Source organism: Penicillium citrinum, assembly GCF_028827155.1.
Source record: "Penicillium citrinum strain IBT 23319 chromosome Unknown utg000002l:1.0-3833315.0:1.0-3834789.0, whole genome shotgun sequence".
Taxonomy (NCBI): domain Eukaryota; kingdom Fungi; phylum Ascomycota; class Eurotiomycetes; order Eurotiales; family Aspergillaceae; genus Penicillium; species Penicillium citrinum.
Window position 1 is genome coordinate 2921564 of NW_026622687.1, and position 18848 is coordinate 2940411.

Consider the following 18848-nt stretch of genomic DNA (forward strand, 5'->3'; position numbering starts at 1 on the left):
TTCCATCTGGGCACTCCCAGTACCTGAGCAATATAAATATCGATACTGACGAGCTCAGGGTGAATTTGAATCTGTACCGATCATCCATGGCCCATGGGTAACTATACTACAACCTTAAATACTGATTTACAACCGGACTGCCAAATAGTTATTTGATTCTCGCTTTAGTCATCTAGAGTATGATTGACACATCATGATGAATTAGACATGGATGTGTGAAGTACTAACTATATATACGGGCTTATGTACATACAGGCTTGCGGTGGGGATTGGGCTCCACCGGTGCGGAGAAGTGCATGAAGCATTCATGAAGTAAGGAGGTTCTTTGGAGATGACACATGTGCTTACAGGAGTTAACTATAACTAACCAAATGTACATAGAAGCTTACAACAGAGAGGCGAAAAGGAAGGTTGCTATTTCCCCATGCTAGGTCGGCGAAGAAAATCCCCGACGCGGAAACCAAGCGGATCTTCAGTCCGGAATGCAGAAGATAGAAGGTATTCTCTCGGTCTTCTTTTATGTCTACCTAGACAGGTATGGTGACAGAAAACTGAGGTAGTTTGACCGGGCATGTAGGAATTAGCAATGTTTGAGAGGGCAGCTTTAGCTATGACATGGGCCAAGTCTCTCGTCTATCACTTGATCCTCGACCAATCGGGGAAATATTTGACTGACAATCTCAATTTTCTCCAATTCATAGTTATTTCCTCCGAATATTAACATGTGTAACTTCGACTCCAATATCGATATCTGGTCACAGCCATAGCCATACTAGTCTGGAGAAACTAAAAAAAATAGTAATATACGGGTATACATTGTACGAGCAGTGTTTGACAAACTGGAGGTACGCAGTACCAGTGCACAGTCCAAGGTTAAGCTCTACAGTCGTTGTATATAGTAGGTGCTTTCACATAAATCTCAGACTGAGATATGTAACTCGATCTTTAAACCTCAGTGAAATTCAAGCGAGACTCAAGCCCTTTTGCTAAGCCCACTAAGCTGAAATCTGCCAAGCTTGTGAGCATCAAACCTCCAAGATAAGGGGTTTGCAGGTGAAGCATTTTGAGAGGCAACAATGCTAGAAAATAGAGACGCTTCTAGCCAGTTCTTATTTAACAATTATTATCTGGCCTACGAAGTGTACTGCATGAATATGCCCTCCACCTAGTGACCATAATTTACAATGGGGCTGCTACTACTGTCCCCACTGTAGTTAGGGCATTGATAACTACTACTACTACTACTCACCAGAATGCAGCAGCCAGCACGCCACACGGTTCTATTTCCGTTCTAATTATATTCAATAGCAAAACCAACGGAACTCTGTTGATGGCTTCACCTATCGGCGAGATGCAACTGGGTCTCATCCAGGACCAATTTAGAGCCGCTGTTTCAGCAGTGGGGCGGACCAGAAAGCCTTCCAGAACACTCTGGAGGGAATGTAGCACGAACTGTAGATTCTCGTGGATGAATCAGGAATGGATTGTCAGGAACTTCATATTATGTATATTCAGTGGCGAGGAATATCCTGTACATAGTAACTTTAGTGCGTTAGTTCTCTTACTGCAGTACAGTACTTACTGTACTAACTATGTAGTATGTAGCCATCGCAAGGGATGAATCGTGACACCTCCGATAGAACCCGCTTGAAACGCGTGGAGATGCTGAGACAAATGCAAGCAGCCCCTTGATGGAGAAACAATCCAACCAAGTTTCAGCCATTCAACCAACGGTACGTACAGAGTAATACATACAAAGAGTGGTCATTCTCCTATGTACATTGATTGTGGGGTTTTTTTTTTTGTTTTTGTTTTTGTTAGTGTAATCGTAAAGAAGTGGAGAGAGTTGAGAAGGGAAAAGAGTTTCTGATAAACGCCCGATCTCGACCATTGAAACACTAAAGTGGCTCCTCCGATCTCCATCTTTCTTCCTTTCCTCCCCCAAAAAAAGCTCAGACTCCGCGATCGTCCTGCCCGCTTCGACGTCTTCCATTGTGTCGGTATGTCATTTCTTTTCCCTTCTTTTCACCATATCCAATCCTCCTCTATCCATAGACACTTCCACCTACGCAGGAAGAGAGCGAGCGCATTGCGGTCAGCCTTTTGTTACCCCTCTCAAGGCTCTCAGACCTCCATTGAGGTTTCGATACCCAATCTTCGCTACTCACATTTTAGAGTTACGCGATCTGACAAAATATCAACAATTCTAGACTTCTTCCAGTACTATGTGCTGACAGACGCCCTCAATCCTCTGACTGAAACTCTTTGATCGATAAACCGGCGCAACAGGCTCTTGCCCGCAGGCGGAGGAAGGGCCTTTGCGATTAAAGCTTGTTCTGCCACACCTCGTCCGAAGAGCAAAAACAAAAAGGCGAGATCAGAATAAGAAGTAAAGATTGGCCTTCGAACAGTCCCCCGCCACCATGCTGGCCTCTAAACCGCAATACGCGACGTCTATGGGCGTGCCCGCAGCCCAAGCCTCTTCAACGAACTTGCACTCCAATACATCTAGACCGGCCACGGCGAGGAAAGTAACCGAGGGATTTGGGTTTGCTAGCCCGACAAAGTCCGAGTTTTCAGATGGTCAAGATGAACACTTGGGTGTCCGGTAGGTGATTGAGAGAACAATAAGAAAATGGGGTGTGACTTGTAACATTGTCTCTGATTTGGTATAGGGCTTGGGATGAGAAAAAGGTGGTAGCATGGCTTCACAGCATCAAATGCGGCGAGTATGAGTCGCTTTTCCGAGGTGAGTTGATCATTCGATGTGTGCACTGCCAATTGAACTCGATGCTGATTCTTTCAAGCGAACAATTTTAACGGTGATAATCTAATCGACTGCGACCAAAAGATCCTGCAAGAGATGGGTATAAAGAAGGTGGGCGACCGCGTCCGTATCTTCGTTGCCATTAAACAGCTTCGAAATAAGACCATGGTTGACCCAAGGCAAAAGAATATGGTAATTCACTCAACCCCACGACCTTTGTTCAAGCCATGATATACTAATTCGTTTCTGTTTTAGAAAAAATTGGCCGCCATGGAGGCTGCAGTGTTGTCTGAGAATAACCGCCCAACTTTAAGCAGCCGGCGCTGGTCTAGGGATGGTTACAAATCTTCCTCCCAGCCTGCATCGCCTCCGGGAGATTCTGATCGTAACTGGCGGAAGGATGGCTATCTTACAAGTGGCTCCGGGTCCGGCCGCAATCCCAGCACTCCCGGTGCCTCGCATCCACGTAATAACAGCTTGGATGGCCTAACTATGGGACCCCTTCCACAAAATAGCCCTGTCATTCGTGTCATCTATACTGGTGGCCAGACCAAGGTCCTTGATATTCGGAACAGCAAGACCCCTGAAGAGGTCATTATTTCAGTTCTCCGAAAGCTGCAACTTCCAGAACACCAATATCGAAACTACTGCTTTTACGTGCTGGATGGGCTAGAGCCTGATCTTTCCAACTGCCGGAAACTTACCGAAGCCGAGCTGATGGAAATCTGCGAGGGCGTGAACAAGTCCGAGCGAGGTCGTTTGATTCTTCGCAAGATCCATGCCGGTGAACCAGACCAGGACGAGCTTCGGCGTGCATCCCAACTTGCATACGACGAAAGCAAGGTGACCCATGAGAATGCGATGAGCAAATCCAACTTCCGCCAGAAGAACAAAATTCAACAGCTCACAGGCGAGCCATGGAATGTCATCAACACCAAGCAGCCAGTATCACCTGTCGGACCTCGGCATCGTCCTTCGCCTACCCCAGGAGATCAAGGTCAACAATCTCCAGGCAATGAGCGTAACCCGGTGGCGACTAAGCTGCGGTCATTCTTTGGCCAAAGACCCCCAAGTGAAATGATCATTCACGAGTTACAATCGTTCTTCCCGAGTCATGATCGCGAAGATATTGCGAAGACTATGCGGAGATCCCAACGACTTAGTCGTGCAGCAAGTCGCTTAAGTGTTGTCAGCAACTATAGTGTTGCATCAAGCTTGAAAGATGCACCACCTCTTCCTCCCCTGCCCCCTATTCCTCCTATGCCAAACATCGCCGACTCGTGGTTCCAACAGCCTCAGACTGGGGCGCAGGCAGCGCGCACCTCCCGACCCCCCTCACTTTCCAAATTCAATCTACCCCATACCTCATATCGCGACTCGATTGCCTCGAGTTCGCTTCAACCTCTCCAGGAAGAATCCCCCACCGAGCCGAATCGCAAATCCTATGTATCGTTCGAGAGTAGCTCTGATGAGCCAAACCCCTCACGCCAAAGCATGTTGGATGAGAGTATGAGTGTTGCCGCTACGGATGGTGATTCCTTCAACGAAGAGCGTATGAGTGTCCTAATCGGCGAGGGCGAGGGTGAAGAGGGTGAAGAGGAAGACGATGCAGGTTTGATGAGTGACTTCCTTGCTGGCAATAACTTTGCTCCGAAGAATTGGATGAAGGGTTCACTCATTGGTGAAGGTTCATTTGGAAGTGTGTTCTTGGCTCTCCACGCTATTACGGGAGAACTCATGGCCGTCAAGCAAGTCGAGATCCCTTCCGCTACACAAGGAACTGAATTCGACAAGCGCAAAAACCTTATGGTTACTGCTCTCAAGCATGAAATTGAGCTTTTACAAGGCATGCATCACCCTAATATTGTGCAGTACCTAGGCACTGCTACTGATGACCAGTACCTGAACATTTTCCTGGAGTACGTACCAGGTGGTTCTATTGCTACCATGCTGAAACAATACAATACTTTCCAAGAGCCTCTTGTCAAGAATTTCGTCCGACAAATTCTGGCGGGTCTCTCTTACCTGCACAGCTGTGACATTATTCATCGTGACATCAAGGGAGCCAATATTCTCGTCGACAACAAGGGTGGTGTCAAAATTTCCGATTTCGGTATTTCCAAGCGTGTTGAAGCATCCACTGTACTCGGCTCAAGAGCTAGTACCGGCGGTGGTAGCGCTGGACACATGCATCGCCCGTCTATGCAGGGCAGTGTATACTGGATGGCACCGGAGGTAGTTCGACAAACGGCGCACACCAAGAAAGCCGATATCTGGAGTCTGGGCTGTCTGGTCGTTGAAATGTTTATTGGCGCTCACCCTTTCCCGGACTGCAGTCAATTGCAGGCTATCTTCGCTATCGGAAGTAACAAGGCTCGTCCTCATACCCCTGAGCATGTCAGTGAAGAGGCGGGTGAATTCCTTGATATGACCTTCCAACATGAATATGAGAAGAGACCTAGTGCAGATGAATTGCTCAAGTGCAAGTTCCTGTCTATGCCAATTACGTGATGACCCTTGTCTTTTGAGATCTGACCTGATTCTTCACTGGCTTGTACGATGTTAGTATTTACGACAAATATCCTGGATGGACTTTGATTCGGATGTATGGTTCAAATGGAGGACTGGACTGGACTGGACTGGTTTACTTTTGACTACTACGTTTATGTTCGGTGGTATCTGTCACAAAAAGGACTATCTAATGAAACGAGTAACGCTGTCTAAGATATAAAAATTACGAAACTTCCGATTTTGGTTGTAATTGACGCTTGATATAAAAAGATGTAAATGAGATAATACACATGTTTGGAATCACAGTGACCACTATGCAGGTCACCTTTAAAGTTACAGGTTGGATAACAACACAATGCCATGCCGAAGACGGAAGAGTCTATCGCCTGGGAACCATTTTGCCAATAACATTCTAATGGACGATCTTTCCGTGGAATGGAACTCCCATGGCACTGAGGAGGAGTCGAGCGTCCTTATCCGCCTTGGCAGTAGTGTGGAGGGTAATATGGCAACCAGGGATCATCTTGGGGGGATACCTGTTTGAAATGTTTAGTAGATGACTCTTTAAATGCTGAGAACGCGGACGCATCGATAAACTCACATGTCATAGTTGACCTCGATCTCAGGGAACAGCGCAACATGCTCCGGTTCCAGACCGAAAGTGATGTTTCCACTGCTATCACCACTGCTACCCTTAATACCCTGCCAATCCTTCATACGGGGCAAGACTACATCAATCAATTTTCCAAGGAAGTGGTGCATTGTCTCGCCTTGCAGCTCCGCCTTGACGGCGACGGTATCACGACCAGGGGCAATACTCCAAGTAGCAACGCTAGACTTAGACTTGAAGGTCTCAACACGAACATTGGAGATAGCCTGGATAGCGATACCGGCAACGTGAATCCAAGAAGAGTTTTCCTGTGCTGCCTGCTTAACGTAGCTGTGGACGGTAATCCGCTCGATCTTGGGGATGTTGTTGAATCGAATTGGTTTGCGGAGTAAACGCAGGACATCACCACCACGGGGTCCGCGAAGGGGACGGTTCTTGTGGTAAGGTGAGCTATCGTCCCATTCACGCAAACGGGGGGGCCTTGGGTGGAGGCTTGAAGCCGGGTGGTGTGTGCACGTAGCACAGGGTCATGATGTCTGATGCGACTGTCGCGTTGTAGGTTTGCTCGGTGCGCGGGAGAGAGAACGGGCCCGGGACGAATAGGCGAGAGGAGGGATCGGAGGGAGCGGGGGGTTGGTGAGGGTGAAGAGGACCACGGTCATACTTGGGAGACCGGAATTGGTATCTGAAAGGTGAAGGGAAAAGACGAATATTAGTCTTGTTGCTAGTCACGACTGATGCCCCCCGGATTTCAAGAATGATTGGGGAGAAATCGAGCTTCTACTCGACATGATCACACATACCGACTGCGAGGAAGTTGAGACTTGCGCGCACTGGCGCGAGACACTGGATCGAATGATTTGGCGGCGCTTTCGGAGACCCTGGAGGTCAAAGATGAGGCAGTCTCCAGCTCGTCGGACAAACGTCGAGTCGGGGCCTCGTCGGAGACATTGCGTCGGCCAATGAAGGCCTGATGACGGGCTGAAGGGGCAAATGCCCTAGGAATGGCCCTTTTCAGATATCTGGATGGCTCCCTGGCAGCCATTTTGTGTATATTGAAATGTTGCTGGACTCGGAGGTTCATCCAAACTGGCCCGTCACGGCCGAAAATTGTTTGCCCGTCGGGACGGTCACGTGCAGCCAAAGGAGACATCTGACAAATAAGGCGGTGAGAGCGGCGCAAACTGCCCCGCGCAAAGTGATCAACAGAGCAGCTTCCATTGGGTGTCATTAGATCGTTTTGCCGCGAGATCTTTGGTCATTTTACATGTTCTCAGATCTGACACCTCCTGACTGGTCTTTTGCCTCTTATTCACTCCCCGTGTCCGTGTCAGAAGCAGTTGGCAGATGATGGGGTCTCTGTGCACTTCATGGAAATCTTGCAGCCTCAACTAAAGCTCCCAAGTCCACCCCGGAGCTGTCCTCCCCGCATGCTGGCTCCTCTCAAAGCGTCCGCTCTCAACGATCTGAAACGATCTCAAAGAACTCCGCTATAACTTGGGGTAGATCTGCAGTATGAGTGGAATTCATCGATTTTTAACTCGTCGCGATCGGTCTAGTCGGTCGCGACAGAGCAAAGACGAGGTACTTATCCACACTTTGTCCGCAATGGGTATACGTACTCTGAAACCCTGCAAATGACTGCTGGGCGACCAAAAGGCCATTCACTAACATCATTGATCTATAGGGCTCTTATATCCTGACAAGGCCTTCGCTACGAGGCTTCTTTACACCACCATCTACGACGGACAATGACCAAGAGCACCAGAAGAAGGTACTTTCCCCCACGCCACCCCCTCCGCTATACACTATCCACTGACTTTGGCGCGCGCATAGGTCAAGACGATTGAGAATAAGATCAGATTACTTGGAATTACGACTCTAGAAGAAAAGCATTTCAGTTATGCTCTCACTTCTGCCAAAGAAGATGTCGACACTGCTATTAGCCTATTGTTATTGTTGGAGGATTCGATCGAGGGGATAATCCGAAGTTACACCCCTAACACAAAGCTTCTCGGGGCAGAAAATAGGAATGGTGTGACATGCTATTTGGATGCGTTACTTTTTACTATGTTCGCACGACTCGACTGCTTCGAGGCCATCTTATACAAATCATTCAATGATGAGCCTCGTCGGAAGCTGGTTATTCTGCTGAGATTTTGGGTGAATATGCTGCGAAGTGGAAGACTTATTACGACTGATGTTGTAAGTTATCGCCATCTTGGTCTTGCTCTAACTCTATTTCTTCTTTCGTCCCTTGGACTTACCTTTGAAATAATTTAGACTAAGCATATCCAAGATGCTCTCGCAGAATGTGGCTGGGCTGATGCAGCCAACCTCAGACAGCAAGATGCCTCTGAAGCATTCACTTTCATAACAGGCACACTAGAACTTCCACTACTCACTCTCAAGATGGATATTTACCATACGGGGAAGGAAGATGACAGCGATGATCACAAGTTCATTAATGAAAGACTGCTTGAGGTCGCTATTCCACCCGAGCCTACTGATGGCTCAACCCTAACTCTCGAGGAATGTTTGGAGGCTTACTTTAACAACCGCATTGAAGTGAAACGTCATCTAGAGCGGCGAAACACTGTTAGCTCCGCTCGCTCTCTGGATTCAATGTCAATGTCGAAAGGCTTTACATCACACGTGGAGGAAATCGAAACAACGCCAACGCTGTCGCCAGTTCAGTCTAACACTCCTCGAGCAGAAAGGCCCAGTCCATGGTCTTCTACTTCTGAAACTTCTGAAACTTTGACCACGCGAAGAATGCCCCGGCGAGATAGCATTGTTCAAGAACGATTCATTCCAGATCCTACAGATCCAAAGGCCGGCGATCAACCCTCGTCGGCTCCTGATTCGCAGCCTCGAAGAGGAATTTTCAGGAAAGAAGTAATGATGCCAGCTTGGCAATTCTTCAGCCTCATACGTATGTTCTTTATCTTGAACAGCCCCAGTACTTAGCACTAATATCTATCTCTTTACAGCGTGGTACACGGAAAACTCGCCCACGAATGATGCTCAGGTGGCAGCACATTTCTCCTCCAAGAGACCTATTCTCGGAATTTGCTTGAAGCGTTATTCATTTACACCAAATGGAACTGCTACTCGGCTGGATACATACATCGACATACCTACCGAGATCGGTCTTCCTCACTTCATTCAAGATGACAACATGGATGCTGATGCACCTATTTATGGCAATTTCAAGCTTTCCCTTCAGGGGGTTGTCTGTCATCGTGGTAACTCTGTCGACTCTGGCCACTATATTGCCATGGTTCGAGGCACGAGTGCCAACTCTGCCCCATCTGACTCCAGTGGTAGCTCTGATACGCTTGAAGCACCCAAACACTGGATGCGGTTTGATGACCTTGCTGCGGAACGTGTGACTCTCATAGATATTGAGACGGCACTGAGGACGGAGTCACCCTACCTTCTCTTTTATCAGATTCTACCCATTGATCAAGATGCTTCACTAGCCAATCTACCTAACAAAGCACCCTCATCGCGTGCATCGGATGCCACGCTTGACATGGACATGGTTGATATCGCGCAGAAGTACCGGGGCTTCTCTGGAGATGATACAGATGGTAGCTTGACGGACGTAAATTCTGCGCGGCCTAGTGTTGAGATCACTGCCCCGGACAGCCCAAGTGCACAAGCCTTGAATAGTACCGGAAGAAGGCCTTCCAGTGTCTTATTTTCTGAGACAGCTCCTGCTGGTCCTCAAGCCCGGTCAATGCCATCCATGTCACCGAAGCTAGCACCTATGGAAGAAGAAGTTTCCAAGAACCCATTCAGTTTCTCTCGCCGTGGCTCTCGCCATACCAAGAGCAACTCAGGAAGTCGTGCCGGAAGTCGAGCTGGTAGTCGAGCTACCAGTCAGACTGGCGATAACAGAATTGGAACCACTTTTTCCCGATTTGCTGTGCGATTGAGCAAAGACAAATTCGCCAGTGATGGAGAAGGGGAAGATGATGAGTCTGCTATTGAAGGTGATGAGACAGCAGATGAGATGAAGCTCAGCCCTGCCGCATATGACAGTAAAGATAAGGCAGGACGAGGTCGAACGAAAGATCGGGGTACGAGGAGTAAAGCGAAGGACAGAATCAAAGAGAAATCCAAGGAGAAGAGTCGCAAACCAGAGCGAGAGTGTACTGTGATGTGACCACAGTTCATGTATAAATTTCGCAATTATTGCATATTGACTATGGATGATACCCCAGCAATGAATCAGAACAATATTCAATACATCAATGCATACTTTCCACTTAGCCTTCTCAAGTGAATAATTAAATAACGTTCATTAGTTAGCCTGTTAGTTAGTACTTGACTCGTCCTATTTAAACTATATTGAAGTAAAGTTTATAGTGTAGCCTTGCTGCCTCAGGCGAAAATGGCCCAGCCCTCCGCATTCCAACCCGCCAGCTCCTCTTCTTGTTTAAGCTCCCCTCAAGCTGGCGAGCTTCCGATCATCTCTAATTTCTCGGCTAGAACGGCATGATATAGCTGGTCTTTGCGCATCATGGCGCTGGATGGATCCAGCAGTTATGTTGCTCCCAACAACCTCATGGAGCCGGCAGATGAATCTCTCCCCATCTTCGACGTGCAGCGAGTGCAGCTACAGTTCCAGATCGCCGCGGACTTCGTGGCAGCCCAAGTTGCCAACAATGTATTGGTCTTAGCTCTCTCTACAAGCCGGATTCTTCGGATTGATCTCGACACCCCTGAAGATATCGATGGTATGCGATCCCTCTCCCTTAACCCTCGCAATGCTAGCCGCGTGGTTCGAAGCTTAACTATGTCCCCTCACGACAGATATCGACCTCCCTAAAAAGTCCTCGGAGACCGGTCTCATCCGGCGCATGTTTCTCGACCCCTCCGCATCTCATTTGATCATCAGTACCACTCTCGGCGAGAACTACTACCTCCACACCCAATCGCGACAGCCCAAGGCCTTATCCCGGTTGAAAGGCGTCTCTATCGAAAGTATTGCCTGGAACCCTTCTCTGCCGACTGCTTCAACACGAGAGATATTACTGGGTACCACCGATGGCAATATATACGAGACCTACATCGAGCCCTCCACGGAGTTCTATCGCCGCGAGGAGAAGTACGTTACCGGGGTTTACAAAGTCCCAGATGCCTCTCCGGTGACTGGGATCAGCGCTGAGATCATTCCTTCAAAACCTGAACAGAGGAGGATCCTCTTAGCGACATACGGCAAATTGGCCCATTTCTTGGGCCGCGCGGCTTCTGCCAAACATGGACGCGAAGGCGGAGGGTCCATATACGCGGATCTATTCCAGCGTGAAACACCAGTGGTGCATGAAGTTTCGAGTCCATCTGCCACCGCGCCTTCTTCGTTGGTAATCTCTCCGTCGTCTCCGGAGGGACCACATGCAGAAGGTTATACAGAAAAGGAGTTTGCGTGGCTCAGCTCACAGGGTATCTACCATGGCCAGCTTGCGTCATCCCTCCCATTCGAAGAAGCCAAGATGATTCCTCGAACGAAGTTTCCCGCTTCTCAGTCTGCGCGTGGCGGTAGAAAACTGATCCAAGATCCCATTTCTGCTATGACCTTGACTCAGTGGCATGTGTTGGCACTTGTTGAAGGCAGAGTCGTCGCCGTCAATCGCCTCAATGGCGAGATTGTGTATGATGAAGCAGTGCTCGAGCCAAGACAGAGTGTCCTAGGACTTTTTACCGACCTGACGCAAAATACTTACTGGCTCTTTACTGGCCAAGAGATATTCGAAGTTGTCGCCAATGACGAAGACCGGGATGTATGGAAGGTCCTCCTGAAAGAGAAGAAGTTTGACGAGGCACTTCAATTTGCCAAAGGTCAGGCTCAAAAGGATGCTATCTTAACTGCTTCGGGTGATTTCTTGGCTAGCGAAGGCAGCTTCCTAGAAGCCGCCAAGGTATGGGGCAAGAGTAGCAAAGGATTTGAAGAAGTTTGTCTCACGATGGTGGACAACAAAGAGTATGATGCGCTGCGAAAATACTTACTTTCTCAACTATCAACATACAAGAAGGCATCTATCATGCAGAGATTGATGGTAGCAAGTTGGCTTGTGGAGCTTTTTATGTCGAAGCTGAACACTTTGGATGACAATATTGCTACAAAAGCAGAACTGACTGAAGGTGTTACCACTGGCGAAATTCAAGATCAACTTGGTGGTGTTCGAAGTGAGTTTCAGGAATTCGTGAGCAACCACAAGGCAGATCTAGACAAGAAGACCGTGTACGACATCATCAGCAGCCACGGGCGTGAAGAAGAACTTCTTTTCTTCGCAACAGCTATCAACGACTACAACTATGTTCTGTCTTACTGGATCCAGAGAGAAAAATGGTCGGAAGCCCTGAACGTCCTACAGCGGCAAAGCGAGCCCGACGTCTTTTATAAGTATAGCAGTGTGCTCATGACACACTCTGCTACCGGCTTAATAGAGATTCTTATGCGGCAAACAAATCTTGATCCCGAGAAACTCATTCCCGCACTGTTGAATTATAACAAGACCACCAACGTCTCCCTCAGTCAGAATCAAGCTGTCCGCTACCTAAACTTCATTATCATTAACTACCCCAACCCATCCGCCGCCGTCCACAACACACTTATCTCAATTCATGCCTCGAGCTCATCTTCATCTGAAGGGGGACTTCTCACATACCTCCAGACACAACCGTCATCTCCGCCTCCCTACGATGCAGACTTTGCCCTTCGTCTCTGTATCCAACACAAACGAGTCCAGTCATGCATTCATATCTACAGTGCCATGGGGCAGTACCTACAGGCAGTAGAGCTGGCCCTGGACCATAATGATATCGACCTCGCAGCAATCGTTGCCGATCGCCCCGAGGGCAACAATAAATTACGCAAGAAACTCTGGCTACTAGTCGCTGAGAAAAAGATCCGACAGCCAGGCACAGGGATCAAGGATGCGATGGAATTCCTGGGTCGTTGTGAACTCCTTCGAATCGAGGATCTCATCCCCTTTTTTCCCGACTTCGTTGTCATTGATGACTTCAAAGATGAAATCTGCACTGCTTTGGAAGAGTATTCACGCCACATCGACGAATTACGCCGAGAAATGGATAACTCAGCACAAACGGCTCGACAGATTCGCTCTGAAATCGCTGGTCTGGATTCTCGTTATGCCATCGTGGAACCTGGTGAGAAATGCTGGATCTGTTCGCTGCCCTTGCTAAGTCGCCAATTTTTTGTATTTCCGTGCCAGCACGCTTTCCATAGTGATTGCTTGGGCAAGGAAGTGCTGGAAGGTGCAGGTGGAAAGAAGAAGTATATTCGGGATTTGCAGGCCCATTTGAGTAAAGGTGATATGTCTACGTCACGGAGAGAGGAGATTGTAAAGGAATTGGATGGGCTGATTGCCGAAGCTTGGTGAGTTCGACTTTCTTCCTCATTTCTCTATTGCTCCTACGTACTAATTGGGTCTATAGTATACTGTGTGGTGACCATGCCATCAAGCAAATCGATAAGCCTTTCATCACTGCTGCAGACGGCAAAGATGAGTGGGCTCTATGATCTGAAGTCATGCCAATCATTGGTTTTCGTTATTTGCATACTGTTGTCTTTTGTGCAACATATTGTCATGGCAGTCTTTCCATTGCATGCACATTAGGAGATGTTTCCTCTTGCAATACCCTTTTACTACATCTTTTCATGAACCGCTATCCGTAAATATGTGTTGGTATATAAGTCGGAATTATATCACTATTGCCGTACCTCTCTTCCACGGTCGTATCGTAATTTTGCCCAAAAAAAAAGAGTACATCCAGCCTATCCAACTCCATGCAAAGAACACTAAACCATATAAACGATATTCCGAGGAATACAAATGTGTAACGATGGCAGACACCTACTCATGTTCCGGCCATAGTAATCGCAATAGATCTAGATCCTGCGCCACGGCAGGACTATGTCTTGCGCAATCATCTAGGAATTGCATCATTTCTTCATTCCAGCGTTCCCAACCCACGGGTAATGTGTCACGGACACGAGGACTAGGCGAGTGTGCAATGCAGTAGAAGAGTAGGATTTGGCCGAAGAATCTACACCGGATTAGCCTTGTGAATAACACAAGCGGGAATCAATGGGTAGAGTCTTACTGTGAGCAGAAAGCGAACCTAATAGGGATACAGCTCTTCATTTTCCGGAATATGCCCTGTGTAACGGGCCAGTCCATGGCATTTCGTAGGCCGCTTTTGATTTGCTCTAGATCGTCGTCGGTGAGGAGATTTGGGATTCGTAGGGCCTTGTATACGTAGGGTCGACCGATATGGAACTGTGCAATCATGTGTCTACCGCGCAGCATTGCGTCGGTGATTGCTACTGCTGGGGAGAGGGGGCGGAGTGAATCTTGTGGTCGGGGAGAGGCGGCAACTGGAGAGGCAGCGGATGATGGAGATGGATGGATGGAGGTTGAAGGATCGACTGGTGTGGGATGAGAAGTTTTTGGGTGGGAATCTGAGAATTGGATGGCTGTTGGGAGGTTGATACGCCATTGTTCGAGTTGATGGTGGAGTTCGGCGTTAACGGCTGGTAGAGGGATTGCTCCTGAGTCGGCTATTTGAATATATTAGCGATATTGTTCAATGATATGATAAACACGATTTGCTTGGTGGGACAAACAGTAGAAATAGAGAGAATGTCGGATGCGAGTGAGAATGATTCGATGCGCCACTTGGGCGAGGAAATGGTATTGGAAATATGAGTCGTCGACTACAGTCGACGTTGGGTATCGAGTTGAGATATAGCCGGTCGTTTCAAAGCCAATGAACTTGGGTATTGGGACTCGCTCTTCGAGGCGTGATAGACCACTCGGTGGAAGGTGAAGTTCTTGGACGAGGATGGTCTCGTTCATCAGGCAATTCCAATAAACGCGAGACTTCATGTCGCCTTCCCATTCATCAAAATTCACATCATGACTGTCATTCGATTAACGTATTGCACTTGCAAATGCAATAGGAGGAAATGAAGGCTTACTTCGTTAACATTGATAAGCAACATGTCGCGGCGCGTTGGATCATGGCCCAAGCATCCATTGGCCGGAGAATCTGAGTGAAATATACTCTGCTTGAGGTCAATATGAAGTTCTTTCCGTAAGAGCAGATGTGAACAAGGGTACATACAATGATAGAAGATAGAATTGGCAACTTTGGATGTCGTTATCACACATCAAAAACCCGATGCGTCGACGAGCCTCATTGAAAAACCTTAACCCAGGTTGCTCCTCGTATACCACATTCATCCATTCTGGCGGTTCGAAATGATTGCCGTGGGAGCCAGGCAGAGGATAATTTCCCTCCTGATGGGCCAAAACAGCCAAGCAGCCAAGAGCAAGCACATTGAGGACCAAACAACTCTCTACGGTATATCCAAAGTTGCTCTCGATGGCAGCACCCAGAGTATATGAGAAGAAGAAGCTTTTGTCCATGATTGGAGTAAAAGGGTTGAAGACACTGAAGAAGGCGTCGGCTAAGCCCCTTATCATTGCAATAGGCAGAACCTCCAGCCAGTGATCACCCACATGTAGGGGGAATGGGCTGGTGAACATGGGCAACGGTGGTCGCGTCGATTCTAGTTCAATCACATAGTTCTTTCCGAGCATTTTGTATGAATTGAGCAATTTATCTGGAAGAATCCGGCATGCACCTGGCCAGAGAATGACTCCATGTTGACTAAATGAGATAGAGACGCGGCCGGACGCATCTGGAGTGGCGTTATTTTCTTCAAAGTCAAAGTCGTACTCATCGCCAGCTGCGGGGGTAAACCCGTAGCTAAGTGATGTCGGTATTCCAGCCGGGTGATTATCACCAGCCACTGTGGGCGATGGATGAGCCTCGTTAGAGTTCTCGACTACATGGCGCATTTGGCCACGGATATCATTCAAGATCGAGGACGGGATGTTCTCCAATTTAGTTTCCAAGCGATGAAGCGTACTCATGATCATTGTTAGAGATTGATCTCGCCTTTTGTATGTTAGTTTGGATCCTCAGTGATAAGACTGATCTTTCGAAATTGAAGAAAGGTAGCAAACGACTTGACTTACTTCGATGATTTGCGTTCATTATAAACACATTCGAGACCGAGGGACTTGCAAAGTCCGCATTTGGGCCGCGACTCGTCGCATCGAGTTTTCTTTAGGCGACATGTTTCACAAGCCTAGTTATATATAATTATCAGCTTCTCTTTCATGCGACTCTCAAGGGGAAGATAGCGCACCACCGTGGCGATGAAGTTCCGAGGTTTCTTCGAGGGACCGGCTGGAGGAGTTGGCTCTCGCTCATCGGGGGAGAGCATATCCTGAATGGCCATCAAGCCATTGTGATCGGCCTCTTGTAGAGCCCTTGACTCCTCGAGAGAGCGCTTGCTCATGGTGCATCATTGAAGCGATGGCATGTCCGTTCAATGTGACTCCTTTCGATCTTGGCTTCTTCCTTTTTTTTTCGTTGGTGGGGCTTCGGGGGTGATATTAACCAATCAGAGGCTGTGTTTGTATGAATCATCATCGATGGACTGGAGAGGTTTGCAACCAGATTGGACAATATGGATGATCAATGGATGATAGTCAATAAGTGGCAGTTGTGCTTTGAATAATATATATTCGAATATTCGTATTGGTAATTGGGTAAAAGCTAGGGTCGGGTTTGAAGGGGTTCAACTTGACCTGAGGTCAAGTTAAACCCTGGAATCTGCTGTGCTATCAACATATTAACTAACTAGTTACTGGTAGGTAACTAGTAACTATATTTCACTGAATCTCATACAATGAGGGAATTCTATTTGGTATATGACCTATTGTATTGAAGCAAATTACGAATAATTTGGAATGAGTCCCTGCGGAATACTGGGATATGCATATTATGCGAATGTAAACAGGATTTTGGATTGGGGCATATAGTTATACCTATACTATGTGCAGCCCGTTGGGGAGGTAAGGCACAAAGTGGTACCTACTAGGTATAAAGTGGTAGTACCACTTTATAAGGCCTAGATAGACGGCCAGGGACAAAGTACCGTTACAAGTAGTAGACATCACGATAATTAATTCAAAGATACTGATTAACAAGGTACTTTACTAGTAGGACTCACATACAATAGACATATATGTACGTAGAGTTAGGTCATTCAGCCAAATATCAAATACAAACCGACCAGAACTTCAAGAAGTTTGCCCATTCGCAATCCCACTATCAATCCCTGCCACACCCAGATCATAAACTACAGTACATAGCATGTGCAATGATTCCGGGAATAGAAGCACAGGCAAAAGATGGTCTCGCATCGGCCAGGAATAGAAATCCAAATGATGAAATGTGGATTGGCGCTGGACTCCACAGTAGCCGCGTTCGTTGGTCAACGGCCGATGCAGCCCGTTTCAGACATTGTCTAGATCATCATCATCATCATTGATCCACGCAATCAGGATGAGAACAGTAAGCGGTGAATCTGCTTTATACTGTATCCAGCTCATTGTACATACACTTATGGAGAATCGTGTAAAGCTGTAAATCAGTGACACGGATTGTGTACTGTATGTATCAACAGAATGACGTTGACGGGGCAGATGGAATGTGGCAGCGAGTATGGAGTACAGTATGTCAGTTAGTATTCCACAGTGGCGAATGCTGCCGATGCGCTGGGCCTAGACATGAGTGTTCCTGTATCAAATTATTACATACTATTTGAATAGTGCAGGATGGTATACGGTACAGAAAATATGTACATAGTAAAAGTCAAGCCACTGCATTGGAAGTTTATGAGAGCCTGAATTCCCATTTCGAGACTATTTGTGCCTATAGACCAATGATTTGTTCGTTCGATGGTGTGTTTACATGCTTATTGATGAAGAATATCAACCTGTTGACACCACTTACATATGCAGACACTGTTTGTTGACTTGGCAACCGTGGAGAAACTTGACCTGTCATTGTAAGCATTTGGGTGACACATGGTGGTTAACCAGAATCAACATCTGTGTACAGTACGAAAACTGACTCCTCTTGGATTGCTTGTTTCCATGTCTTCAAATTTCCCCTGTTGAATCGGAAGTTGTGACAACCCACCATAGAACCAAAATACTGGTACCGGGAAATGCAAGCTGGCTGCAAAGGCACGCAGGTCAGAAATCACTGCCTGCAAAGCCAGGCCATAAACCCTGACCGTTGATAGCTTCGTTTGCCCCTCTAATGATTCAAACCCGACTATCACATTCCCGGAGCGGCGCCCGTTGCAACTACGGTAGCTCTGTATAACCAAACATCTGTACTTCGTATAGTAGAGTATGCAGCCATCGCTAACGCAAAGCAGCCATGGCTTACCAACTATCCACCGAGGTCTTCGGTACCGGCGAGGACCCCAACCACCGCTCACACTGGGGATTTATGATCCATCAACCGCCAAACACAACCGGTGATCTCCCACATGTGCGACTGATAGACATGGACCGACTATGGTACGGGTTTGAGTCTCGACTTAGTACCAATATTGTCGGAATGCAAGCTCTCGGATTGTGCCAGTTGGCTGAGTTAACTCCGCGACAGCGACGACAGGTGATTGACGTTATCAAGTCTGAGCCTGCGTCTCGAGATGGGAGAAGGAGGTGTCAGGATTAGGTGTTTAGTACTTTGCTGTCGTTGGAAGTGGAGGAGTTAGTTCCGACTGGGACGTCAGAGTTTTGGAAGGGATTGGTGGGGAGGGAGGACGTTGAAGGGTGTGTTGGGGAATAGATGGACTGCTCTTGTATAAGTCCAAGAAAATAGTAAAAAAGAGAGAGAGAGAGAGAGAGAGATATATATATATATATAGTCACTGAATATGATTTCCTACTTAGAAGGTTCTGTGTGCTCTATTCTTAAGGGCATTGAACAAGACACGGTGCTAGGATAAATTTCGATTTCTTTCTGTTTCACCATTGGCAATCGTCC

At 47.5% G+C, this 18848-nt stretch overlaps 6 protein-coding genes across 6 annotated transcripts; 4 read left to right on the plus strand and 2 right to left on the minus strand.

Annotated features, from left to right (window-relative positions):
• Positions 1–2423: 2423 nt before the first annotated feature.
• N7469_002914 (STE11 family mitogen-activated protein kinase kinase kinase) lies at positions 2424–5278 on the plus strand (the record flags this gene model as incomplete). The annotated part of the gene is made up of 4 exons (XM_056641834.1): positions 2424–2608; positions 2676–2749; positions 2808–2959; positions 3023–5278. The coding sequence occupies 4 exons, from the start codon at positions 2424–2426 to the stop codon at positions 5276–5278; spliced, it is 2667 nt and encodes an 888-aa protein (XP_056504328.1).
• Positions 5279–5690: 412 nt separating this feature from the next.
• Positions 5691–6933, minus strand: N7469_002915 (mitochondrial 54S ribosomal protein uL5m; the record flags this gene model as incomplete). Its single annotated transcript, XM_056641835.1, is given in 4 exon segments — positions 5691–5814; positions 5880–6338; positions 6355–6573; positions 6692–6933. 4 exon segments carry the CDS (start codon positions 6931–6933, stop codon positions 5691–5693), a joined length of 1044 nt encoding a protein of 347 aa, XP_056504329.1.
• Positions 6934–7403: 470 nt separating this feature from the next.
• Positions 7404–10062, plus strand: N7469_002916 (ubiquitin C-terminal hydrolase family protein; the record flags this gene model as incomplete). The annotated part of the gene is made up of 5 exons (XM_056641836.1): positions 7404–7472; positions 7576–7662; positions 7725–8093; positions 8172–8823; positions 8882–10062. The coding sequence occupies 5 exons, from the start codon at positions 7404–7406 to the stop codon at positions 10060–10062; spliced, it is 2358 nt and encodes a 785-aa protein (XP_056504330.1).
• Positions 10063–10419: 357 nt separating this feature from the next.
• On the plus strand, positions 10420–13443 carry N7469_002917 (vacuolar protein sorting protein DigA; the record flags this gene model as incomplete). Its single annotated transcript, XM_056641837.1, has 3 exons — positions 10420–10636; positions 10713–13299; positions 13359–13443. 3 exons carry the CDS (start codon positions 10420–10422, stop codon positions 13441–13443), a joined length of 2889 nt encoding a protein of 962 aa, XP_056504331.1.
• A 334-nt stretch (positions 13444–13777) lies between these two features.
• N7469_002918 (uncharacterized protein) lies at positions 13778–16296 on the minus strand (the record flags this gene model as incomplete). Its single annotated transcript, XM_056641838.1, has 7 exons — positions 13778–13970; positions 14028–14484; positions 14551–14846; positions 14905–14991; positions 15051–15890; positions 15971–16083; positions 16144–16296. 7 exons carry the CDS (start codon positions 16294–16296, stop codon positions 13778–13780), a joined length of 2139 nt encoding a protein of 712 aa, XP_056504332.1.
• Positions 16297–18233: 1937 nt separating this feature from the next.
• N7469_002919 (uncharacterized protein) lies at positions 18234–18536 on the plus strand (the record flags this gene model as incomplete). The annotated part of the gene is made up of 1 exon (XM_056641839.1): positions 18234–18536. The coding sequence occupies one exon, from the start codon at positions 18234–18236 to the stop codon at positions 18534–18536; it is 303 nt and encodes a 100-aa protein (XP_056504333.1).
• Positions 18537–18848: the final 312 nt, after the last annotated feature.